Here is a 12,041-nt window from a genome sequence, read left to right as displayed (position 1 = left end):
AAAGTGAATGTTTGTTTTTTCAGCACCTTGAATTTTTATTTCTGAGGATTAAAATGAAACAACTTTAAAGCTGAATCAGTCTGTCAGTGGTTTTAAGTCTTATTAAAATAATGAGTAAACATTTGGCCCGCTACCTGAGCAGCAGGTACAAGAAATTTAAGAGAATTTGTTACATTCACCCTTTGGCTTGAAATCATTGGATACCTGCCTTCACTCAACAGACTGCTCTGACACTACCCATATGGAAAAAAAAACTTATAAAAGACTTGCATCAGATTTGGCTTGCTTCATATAGTGAATCATATAAGGCTTATGGAATATATATATATATATATATATATATATATATATATATATATATATATATATTTATATATATATATATATATATATATATAAATCTTATAAAGTTTGTATCTGTCTTGTGTGAAACTTGTATGAAAAGCATACAAGAATGAAAACAGATAAGATCCCCTGAAAAATTATATAACTGAAACTTGTATGTGTTGGATACTTCCTAAAACAATATATGAAAGTAATGAGAAAGTGGCCACTTTCATAAGTAAATTATATATGCCTTCAATATGATTATATATCAGAAATGGGAGGTTTTTTTCTCCTTCTATAATCTGAGTGTCAGGTAGAAACAAGTTTCATTTGTTTCAGTTTGCTCATTTTAAGTGTAAGTTTAAATTTATATATATATATGATCTGTATCTATAGGAATATAAATAAAGGTGAACACTACATGAAAGATTCACCGCATTTCCGCTTTCCAGTTTGATTGCGGTTTGACTCGTGTGAGCCGGCGTGTCGTCATCTGAAACGCGCGAGACGCTCTGGATGAAAGAACTCGGTCCTGCATCACGCTTCACATCTTCACAGTGAGGAACTACGACACGGACAAATGATGCAAGCGAGGGAAACCTGGATGACGCTAATGGAGTTTGCGAGTACCCACAGGACCTTGATCTTCATTGGTTCAGGGATTATACTGAGTTTAAATGGGGCACTGAAATTAATGAAAAAAATATAAAATATTTAAATGAAAAATGGTTTTCCTATAAACTTTTCCTTTTTTGTTGGCATGTTTTCGAACAGCAACTTCTGTATGTCAGCGGTTATTAGAAGCACTCTCATTCTGACAGCAGCCTCGGGGCTTTCACACAGGTATCGGTTCAGCACTGACAGATTAATGGATTCTCTAACATCTCTTTGACTGTCACATCAATCCAGCCGTTATTATAAAGCACTTTGGTTTTATGAGGCGGCTTTTTCAAATTATTTTACGTGCACAACTGCTGCTCTGATGACACACTGGAAGCAGCTGGAGAATAAGATTTTGTAATTATGCTGGATCTAAAACTGTTAAAGTGTTTGATTTCTGAAATCAATCAAGTGTTTGAGCTCTACGAGAAAATTTCAATTTTACAGCATGAGCGTGGATATGCTCATCTTTTATATCTAAGAAGTGTTTATTACTTAATATGGCCAAAGCTTCTAACAGTGAGGTCAGAAGTTTTGGCAAAGGCACAAATCTTGTGTTTCATACAAACGTTATTTGTGGCATGGTGGATATCAGCCTCTGGGCCAAATCCTGAATGATGGCAATGCTGATTGTTCACACACATTTCTAAGATTAAATCTCGGTGGGATTAAGAAATAGATCTGAGGAGATTCCTGGCCGTTGATCCAAAAAGCTGATTTGACCTAAGTTATTGCTTTGATGCTCCATCATCCTGGAAAATGCACGGATTATCACCTCATTGCTCTTGGACCATTGGAAGAAGCTGATCTTTGAGCATGTTTTTCGTATGATCAGTCCTTCAAAAGCAAGCAGATAACCTGAAGCCCACAAAGGGATTGACTTGAAGCACTGATAACACAGAAATGGATTACCATCAATCAGGACTTGGGCCAGAACTGATTATTCACCAGTAAAAAAAAAGCAAACTAATGAAATGCTTATGCTGAAAATAATCCAAGTAAAAACTGAAGTGACAAAGTGTACAAAACACAAAATGTGTGCCACTGCCAAAACATTTGGTCATGAGTTTAAAATTTCTGTATGTGCGGGGCCAGCCAATCAAAAGTTGTCTTGAACAGAGAGACAGAGAAACTTGTTGTAGATGGAGGATAAACTGAGGGGCTGTCCGAAGCCCCAGTGGAAGCTAAATACGGATTCATCTCAACTGCTAATTGTGTAAAGTTACTCTAGTAGAAGCAAAGAATGTGAGGCAAGGGAATGAACATAATGGGTCCCTGGAATTTGAAAAAGTGCAGCAGGCTTTGAAAATAATAACATACTAATAATGTAAGTAAGAGAAAACAGTTTTCCACAAATTATATAGTATATAGATAGTTTATATCATAGATCCACAGTTCTCATAACCTTAACTATACCTCACACAGAGCCCAGTATAAAGTGTATAAGGATTAATTTAACAGTGCACCATGCATCCAAGGGGTTAAATAAGTATTTAAAGATAAAATATGACTATTAATGAGATGCTGAGTATGTTTAGGAGCTGGCAGCTGGTGGTTATGTTAAATTAAACAATCATATTCAAAAAAAATGTAATACATTGACTTTTTCTGGATTCACTGAGTGTGAAAATGAGTGCTTTTGTCCTAACCCAATCAGAAACATTATTTTTTTTTGCATGTTGTTCATCCACCATCCACACCCATGTCATGTCATCAACCTAGATGGCGACTGAAGCTTAAATACAGCCAAACCTGAGCAAATGATTTTCACATTATGGAATATAACAGCTTAAAAGAGCAGAAAAGTGGTGATCAAACCAATTAAAAGGCACATATTTGTACATACAGGCATGCATATAAACAAAATTTACATTATAAACATGCTTTTTAATGTGTACACTGATGAAAAAATGTTAAGACCCACCCAAGTGTTCATTAATGGGTTGTTATGGTTTTTTTTTTTTTGGCTTAGAAGCAGGCCACCCTGTATTATACTCACTCCACATTGGTCCCATAAACTTAAAGTTCATATTTTACACTAGAGGTAACTTATCTCCAATGATGCGCTTGGTTCCAAGCTTTCCTCTGGTAGCGTTTTAGTGCTCCCACCCTTGGTTCCGTTGAAAAGCAGTGGGACAGTCAGGGTGGCCCCGTTGGCGTCTTTCCCTTTCGCATCACCCATGTTGTCCCTCCTATCTGGGGAGGCTAGCTCTGTGACTCCAGGCGTTGCACCTTTCTCTAAGAATAACGGCTGCGAGCTCTGCAGCTGGTAGCTACTGTTTCCATTCTGGGCAATTCTGTATATCTCAGTCATTTCTGAAACCACCTCTTCATCATCATCCTCTTCATCCCTGATTGCTCGTCTCAGGCTCTCTCTGGGCATGAGCGCCCTCCTGCCCTCGTCCTGCTGCTGGTGCTCCAGGGGCTCATGGTTCTCCACCTTCCTCGTGGAGCGGCAGAGGGCTTTCCGGAAACCCCGCTTGAAGTTGTCTGACAGGAAGCCGTAGACGATAGGGTTGGCGCAGCTGTTAGCATAACCGAGCACTACGACAAAGTAGTAAAGGCCCTGGTACTCTGGTGGCAGGGCCACCAATAAGTTGATGATGTTGAGGGCATAGAAAGGTAACCAGCAGAAAACAAACACAGCAACAACAATCACAACCATGCGTGTCACTTTCCGCTCCGACTTTCTCCGCTTGGTCGAGGTGGCGTGGACTTTCTTCCCCGAGCTGCGGATCTTGAAGACGATGAGCAGGTAGCAGAGGCAGATGATGAGAAGTGGGCAGAAGAATCCAACGGTGGAGGTGTAAATGATGAAAGCAGCCCTCCAGATGTTAGCCGGCTGGGGCCAGGCGATGTTACAGGTGCCTCCTGCTTTCTGGATGTTAGCAAAGATGACCACTGGCAGAACAACAAGGAATGACAGCGCCCACACGGTGCCATTCACCACTTTGGCCACCTGAGGGCGCCGCCACTTAGAAGACCGAATGGGGTGGACCACGGCGAGGTAGCGATCGATGCTCATTACGGTCAGGCAGAAGATGCTGGTGAACTGGTTGATGGAGTCGACAGTCATGACCAGTCGGCACATGAAGGAGCCGAAGGGCCATGACTGGAGCGTGTTCTGCACCGCCAGGAAAGGCAGGCCGAGCATGAAGAGTTCGTCGGCGATGGCCAGGTTGAGAATATAGATGTTTGTCACGGACTCTATCTTTGAGTAGTGCAGGACAATGTGAATCACTAAAGTGTTGCCGCCCAGGCCGATGATGCAAACGATTATGTAAATGAGTGGGATGAGGACCCCTGCTACGCTGGGACCCGAGAAGGCATCAGGGGCGGTGGAGTTGGTGGAGTTGAACAGCGTGTCATTCAGATCGCTGTCGTTGAACATGAGCGGAAACAGTGGGAGACCCGGCGAGGGGCTCGCAAAGCTGCCGTTCTCCCACGTCTCAGCCGTCATCTCCAGGCCGGAATACGACGCGTCACCCATGTTGCTTTGTGATCTCAGCTCCCACCCATCTGTTCTGCTGAAGCAAAGAAAAATAAAATAAAGTCACTGAACTTCATAGCTGACATTTTTCAAGTTTCTTTCAGAAAACAATGAAAAGAAATGGAAAAACTGTTTTTCAACGACATGACAAAGGGTAACAGTACTTTTACTTTAATATTAAAGCTCTTCACACTCAGACTAAGAAGTCATCAATAATAAGAAATATTAACCTGAAGATATATTTACCATGATGTACTCTGATGGTTGAAGTGGTTAAAGTCTATAAAATTTGTAACTTTGTATAAATTTACTGGGTCATTTTAAGAACAATTTTGCCCTAATTGGACTTTTTTTTCAATTTCAAAACACAAAACAGTATGCTTGTTAATAGATAAGTGTAACACGAGTTTATAGTAAATTAAATTGTTTCCAAATATTTGTAAATGTGTATTTTGCAGATATTTTTAAATAAAAATATTTCTAGGACGCTTATGTATTGCATCGAGCTTGACCCTCAACATACCTGCCCGATTTTTTTTTTGTCAATCAAATTTACTATTTGATTGAAAATGATGCTCACAAGGTATCCCAAGCTATTTATTATTTGTGTGTACTGAATATCATTTTTAATATTTTATATATATAATATTATTTTTTCTAACTATGAGCTTGGTCTGATTTTTTAAAATACTGCTATAGTTGTACTTTTAGCAACTCCCTTATTTTATGAAGCCGAGATTCTGAGGTTAGACTTAGAGGCATAAACCTTCAGATGCCCATCTCATCCTGGTTTAAAACTGGGGATTCTTTGCATGTAAAACACACATTAACCACATGAAGACAGTATTTGTTTTTCTTGGTATAACTCCTATATTTCTGTTCTGTCACCAAATAGTTTGTTGCCATTCAGGCCACTAAACATTATTTTTTGCTATTTGCAGGTTTAATAACCTAAAGCCGGCCTTTCACTTAATGACTTTTCGATTTCACAGATGCAATAAAATCCATCCAGTCTTCCAATAAACTCATTGGGGTTTCCATTGTTGTAAAAACAATGGAAACACTTGATTGCTTGGTGCTTACTGTGACTCCAGCAGAGCTGTTTAAACCCATCTTTTTCTTGTCTTAATGTTATAGCGTTATGTCTTAACTTGTAAATGGTGAATTTCTTTAATGTGAATGTGGTATGTGTTGACATGTCCACAGTCTGTGGTGGCTTCTCTTCTTCATTTAGGTTTTTTGCTTTTCTTTTGTGTACGCAAAGGCAGCTGTGGCCCAAAGCTCCTGTTCAACACGTTTAACCCCTCAGCCATAAAAGGTGGGTGGGCGGGGTTGGTAGTGTGGACACCCAAGTTTGCGAATAACTCGGGAACGAGGTGTTGTAGGATTTTGAAATTCATACCATAGGTGCAGCTACAAAACATCTTGGACGACTTTGAATCTCAGTGACCTTGAACTCAAGGTCAAGATAAGAAGTCAAGCTTTCAGAAAATCACCTTGGGTTTTCAAACTTAAATGTGCACCTACCAGGAGGCTGACTAGGAGCAGACAAAAGGTCTCCCAATTTAGTTCTCCAATACATTTAAATAGTAGTTATGTTGTAATTTTGCTAATGAGAAATAAAACATATTTAGGAAACATCTATTTGCAATTATAAAACTTGTGGTAATATGAAGTGCCTGTATTCTGAGCACAGATTATTAGATATAGTATTACAATGCATTTGTAAATTAAGCCATAATAAGCTCGGCTGTTACATGAAGAGTTAGCAGAGATGTTTCTCAGAGGGTGAGCTGCAAAAAGGAAAGGCTGTAGATAAAATAAGGAAAATGGGATAGAAATGGATATGAGATAATGACTCACACAGCAAATAGATAATGCTTGTTTGCAGCATGATTTCACCATGCCATCTATATTTGGTTCTTTTGATAAAGCAGGTAAATTAAACACAGGATGTTCTCACACGCGGAAAAAGCTGATAATTGAGATTTCATTAGCAACCCAGCAGCACTCTAGTTAATGTGAACTGGGAACACGCATGGAGGAGAGTCGACTGGAAGACGTTGGGGGGGTGAGACTGTGTCATGCTGACCAAACACTGAAGGGAAATAACAGCTGCTACGCTCACCCACGCAATCTCTTTCATTTTTAAATGAAGCATGGGAGAAAGAATGAGTATCTGGCATGCTAGAGAAGGTTGTGTTGTTCTGCTTATTGGTCACTGCTGTCCAAACTGAAATGACATATTGTCAAAAATGTTGTACACGTTGTAGACTGAGAAGACTTTTTCTATTAACAGTTGAAGCATTCTGTTGTTTTCAGTGACCTGAAACTAGGATAGCTGTACTGAGGTCCAAGAGCAAGAAAAGGTCTGTTGTCCTAAAGAGTTTAACACTACAATTTCAATAGTAAACATAAACATCGCCCCCTGGTGGCAAATAAATACAGCAAATTAAGGTACATCCGCACTGGTGTCACTTTTCAGCTAAATCCATTTTTTATATACAGTTTATGGTACATTGTGATGGACCGAGTTATTAGAAAAATAGGGTTTCCATTTATTTAACCCCCCAAAAATTATATTTACAAAAGTAATAAATGTTCAGCTTATAAAAGAGGTCAAAGAAACAAAACTCAACAAACCAGGTAAAAAGTAAAAGAAACAAAGGTTAGTCAAAAATCAAAGTAATGAACTGGTATGAATACCTAAGTAAACTAAATGTACGTGCTTACAAATAGAAATATATGTATCCAAACCAATTAATAAAATTATTGGAAACTAAAGTGTGTTATTGTGTTACCGACTTTAGTGGCTATGGGTTTGGCCATCACATACATGGTATGATGAATAATAACGGTTTTAACTTGAAAACAAATGACAGCTTTAATTTTCTTTAATGTTATACCTGAACTTCAGATCACAGGATTTTTAAACATTAAGGCTTTTTAAAAACCTGCAGAAACCCTGATCAGAGTTAGAAATTAGAGCTCGCTCACAGCAAAAACTAACACAACATCTGTATTTAGTAATAACTTTTGTTTTAAGCTGTAACAAACCAACAAACAGAAGGCTTAAGAATCTTTTTCGTCTTCTAAAATAACTGATAAGTGGGAATAACAAATACAGAAGAACCTGTGAAAAACAACCTTACTGAGCTTCAAAGGTTTCGAGGGTCTCTACACTCACGCTCTGTTCTGCAGTACTTAACATCAACTGCACGATGCCAGTTCTCGATTGAACTGCATTTAGTGGCCAATCATAATGGGAATCTCCATACGCCTCCATTCTAGCTCAAGACAACAAAAAAGAAAGAAGCTCGTCATCTCATTCGTTAATTTGAATGAAGTGAAGAATTTATAAGATCGATTTTACCAGCTCCAGCCTTTGCCTGTCATTGACAGAAACAGAACTTTATTGGTTTTTTACTATTAGAATTATAACTACAAAAATAAAAGCAATTTATTTAATTTAATACGTTTTAATGAAAGCCATTTTTTTTCTGAAATAACCACACAGACCCTATTTTTGTGTGTTGAATGACTTTTCTTTAGCCCACTTCCAATTAGGGTTAGTTGCCTTGAAACAGCACTAAACATGCCGGAAAGTGTGTCTACTGGAGTGTGCAGACTGGAATTTGGTCACGTTGTATCCATAGTCTATGTGCAAAATAGACACATCATTATTCTGGATGATTTCCTGGCCTGGCTTGCTGTTTCCTGAATTAAATAACTTTTGTCCAAAACATGAGCTATTTTTAAACCATTGAAACATCCATCCATTCTCTTCCACTTCTCCTTGTAAGGGTCAATGTCAGGGGGCGGGGAGGCAGGGTACACCCTGGACAGGGCACCAGTCTGTTACAGGGCTAATGACGATCGTGGCTCAAGAGTTGGCAGTTCGTCTTGTAATCGGAAGGTTGCCGGTTTGAACCCCGGCTCGGACAGTCTTGTGTCCTTGGGCAAGACACTTCACCTATCAACCTGGCTTCTGTTAGTCTGCCCCAGGGCAGCTGTGGCTACAACTGTAGCTGCCTCCACCAGTGTGTGAATGTGAGAGTGAATGAATAGTGGAATTGCCTTTATATAGCGCTTTGAGGGCCCCGAAAAGCGCTATATAAATACAATCCATTCATTATAATACATAGAGACAGACAACCATTCACACTCACATTCACACCTATGTGAATTTAGAGTTACCAATTAACCTAAGCCACGCACACACGGACAGAACACGCAAACTCCACAGAATCGAACTCAGGACTTTCTTGCTGTGAGGCAACAGTGCTAACCATCGTGCAACTGAGCTGGCCACCATTTAAACAGATAAATCCCTAACATTTTTTAACACAATGTTGTAGACTGTAATGGAGATGACGTAGCTCACCTACAAAGACTTTAAGTTAACTCTTTAATAAGTACACAGCAGTACAGCCTATTCAGTGTATTCAGTGTCATACTGTGTCAGAATAAAAGGATGAATTTTACAGAAAGCCTTCTCAAAATCGCTTTGTTTTTCTTCTTTTTTTTAACTTACAGAACATCTAATGTGTGAACAGCAGAGCCCTGAGCTCATCCAAGAGTTCATCTAACAAACTGACTGAAAGCTTATTGTTGTGCCAAGGCAGCAGCTGCAGACTCAATAAAAAAGGATTTCAGTCTCTTTAGTTTAATTTAAGACACGTGAGGAAAAATGCAAAGTGCAAAACACGAAAACAAAAACAGCCAATCTACTGTTTACCTCTTTACGAGGCCGAGTAGTTTCTTGGTTTTGTCACATTAATCATTTTTCAATATCTCCAGTTCCTCGTGATTACGCACATTTCACATTACATTCCCCAAATTTGGGAACCATGGAAACAGGGGGGAGACAAAGCCTAGAGATCAGGGTCGTAAATCAAACTGAACCAAATAAAAGAAGAGTAAGTTTTTATGTCTTCTCGAGGTGAAGTGTTTGAAAGAGAGGAAGAAAGAGTACACACCGTTTTTCTTTTGCAAGGAACAAGGACAAATTACAAATACCAGCAAATTGGGTCTGGTATGTTGTACTGCTGATAAAAGCCTGTGCACATGGTGGTTTTTTACTGCCCTGAACTCATATCGCTCTTCAATTAAATAACAGAGAAACTGTAAAAAACAAACAACAAACAAATACAATTATGTCCTCTGGTTATGTTTAAATGTGTCCCTGTTGTCTCGTTAGCTGTCAACATGTTTACCAAATCAGCTGCAGTCATTAGATTATCATTATCCAATGAGAAAGATACACAGTTTTAATATTGCTAAAGTGGTTTGGATTTGCATGTATGTCCATAACGTGTTGATAGCAAATGTCTTTTTAGAAAGAGTAACACTTCATATTAACAGTCCCTCAGCAAGAAAACATAATGGTGTATTTTTAGGTATAAGGAAAAAAATATCCAATCACTCAGTGTTGGGTGAAAAAACATGTAATCACCTGTAATTTGCATTTCTAAAACAAAGATATGCACAAACCTAAATATGAAACAACAGTCTGAGTGTTTGCAGACTTTAATGAGCTGTTGCACCTGGCTGATTGAAAGGAAGCATCGCAGCAAGAGATCTTTCAGTTGAAACAATGGAAGGAATTATACAACTCTATCACACACAAGTGTGGGAAAAGACGTTCTCAGTCAGCATGTGTCTAATGAAAATTTGGAGCTAGTACAAGCAAAAAAAGGATAGTTATGACCAGAAAACAAGGCAGACGGACACTGTGAAAAGCTCAAAGCACTATGTCTTCAATAGAAACGTAAAAAATACAAAATGAGGAAATTAGCAAAAGTATAAGACAATGCATGTGAAAAAATGATTAAAAAGCTCCCTGAATGAGGTCAAGGTAACTTTATTTATACCCATAGGCAAGGTAAATTTGCTTTACAGAAAAAATGACAGCATTTGGCATCCCTTTAAAAAAAAAAAAAAACACACATACCTAGTAAAGATATAAACCTCACTGTGGCACATATATAGTAATTTTAATATTTCGAATCAAAAACAGTTCTTATTTAATTCAGTGACAGCAACGGGAACAAAGCTATTTTTATAACGCTTTGTCCTGCATCTCGGAAATAGAAACCTCCGTCCTGAGGGAAGAAGCTGAAATTCACCCCTTAGCGGATGGGAACCATTTTTAAGGATTGATAAAGCCATCCTCTGTACCTGCTTGGAGTACAGGGAGGCTAAACAAGACTGTGGCTCACCTATCAGACGACTGGACCATCTCAAAGAATAAGATGAGATTCACACACAGAAACCTACGGAGCCCCTCTGATGACATGGTCCAAAAAATAAATAAATTGTGGCCACAAAGTACTATTTCGAGGGCACGAAATAGCTATAACTTGCGCATGAAATGCTAATTTGTGGGCACGAATTCGGTATAACGTGGCAACAAATTACGCATTTGTGGCAACTCAATTCAATTTCAATTCAATTTTATTTATATAGCGCCAAATCACAACAAAAGTCGCCTCAAGGCGAAACAGATAACGTGTGCACATCATATTGATACAATTCCTGGACAGCTGCGTAGAGACATAAGCATAAGACTAGGCTAAACCTATACACCAGAGACAGAGACAGTTTAATTGAGTTTTATTTTAGGCTGGGAATGAGCTACAAATGCATTTTGAAAAGCCTGGCAATGCAAGGAACCATTATTACGGAGAGACATTTAAACAGGATATTGAGAGCCCAGTTGTTTTACAGACGTAAGTACGACCTGGACGCCGGGATAGATTTTATTGTCAACCAACTGCAAGAGCCTGGGAAGGATCACGGTTATCGCTCAAGTGTTTCGTGCCCACAAATTAGCATTGTGTGCGCACGTTATAGCTATTTCGTGCCCTCGAAATAGTATTTCGTGGGCACAAAAAAGTATTTCGTGGACACGTTATACCCATTTCGTGCCCACGAAGTAGTATTTTGTGGCCACAATTTATTTATCTTTTGGACCATGTCATCAGAGGGGCTCCGTAGAAACCAGCTTTAACACCTTCCATTCTGCAAATCTGAGCTGCCCACTGCTATTTGAGAAAGACTTCATCCAGTGCCATGCCTCAAACATTTCAGGCCATTATAGAAACCAGAGACGTTTTTCTCAGCTTGATCCAGCTGTTACGACTTTCTCAGTTTCTCACATCATTATGTTTTGTTTTGGTTTTAAATGGTCAATTCAATCTTTGGCTCAAAAACACAGAAGATCCATATAAATTCAATGCAGAAATTCCTACATTTTAAAATGTTACATTATACTGTATATATTTTTTATACCTTTTTAAATTTCTTTCTAAATGATTAGACTGGCAAATTGCAATATTAGGCTATTATGAGACAACAGCTAACTATAAGTGTATTACAAATACATAATTTACTTTACATATACATTAGGTGATTATAGTTAGACATTTTTCGTTCTTAGGCTTAGGATGTTCAACCATCCCACCCTTTCTAAATGATAATGAATACTGTGTAGTGCTTCAATAAATATCATATCAGGCTCGGATGGCACAGGTGTAGATGTGAACCTGGGGACTGTAGTTAG

The 12,041-nt window shown here is 38.7% G+C and overlaps 1 protein-coding gene across 3 annotated transcripts in view; it reads right to left on the bottom strand.

Annotated features, from left to right (window-relative positions):
* Positions 1-415: 415 nt before the first annotated feature.
* Positions 416-12,041, bottom strand: part of sstr3a (somatostatin receptor 3a) — a 45,160-nt gene continuing 33,534 nt past the window's right edge. Inside the window, exons 2-3 of one of the 3 annotated variants that reach the window (XR_014873799.1) lie at positions 1,297-4,514; positions 416-1,252 (exon numbers count right to left, since the gene is read on the bottom strand). Coding sequence is in view for 2 of the 3 variants with exons in the window: in XM_085157645.1 (XP_085013771.1) it covers positions 3,026-4,477 (1,452 nt within the window). In the remaining variant the exon portion in view is untranslated. Of the gene's footprint in view, positions 4,515-12,041 lie in introns of all 3 variants that reach the window. The other 2 variants (XM_085157645.1, XM_085157646.1) reach the window with 2 other exon arrangements.

Source organism: Neolamprologus multifasciatus, chromosome 4 (genome assembly GCF_963576455.1).
Source record: "Neolamprologus multifasciatus chromosome 4, fNeoMul1.2, whole genome shotgun sequence".
In the NCBI taxonomy this organism is placed as follows: domain Eukaryota; kingdom Metazoa; phylum Chordata; class Actinopteri; order Cichliformes; family Cichlidae; genus Neolamprologus; species Neolamprologus multifasciatus.
This window is presented reverse-complemented; position numbering and strand designations above follow the sequence as displayed.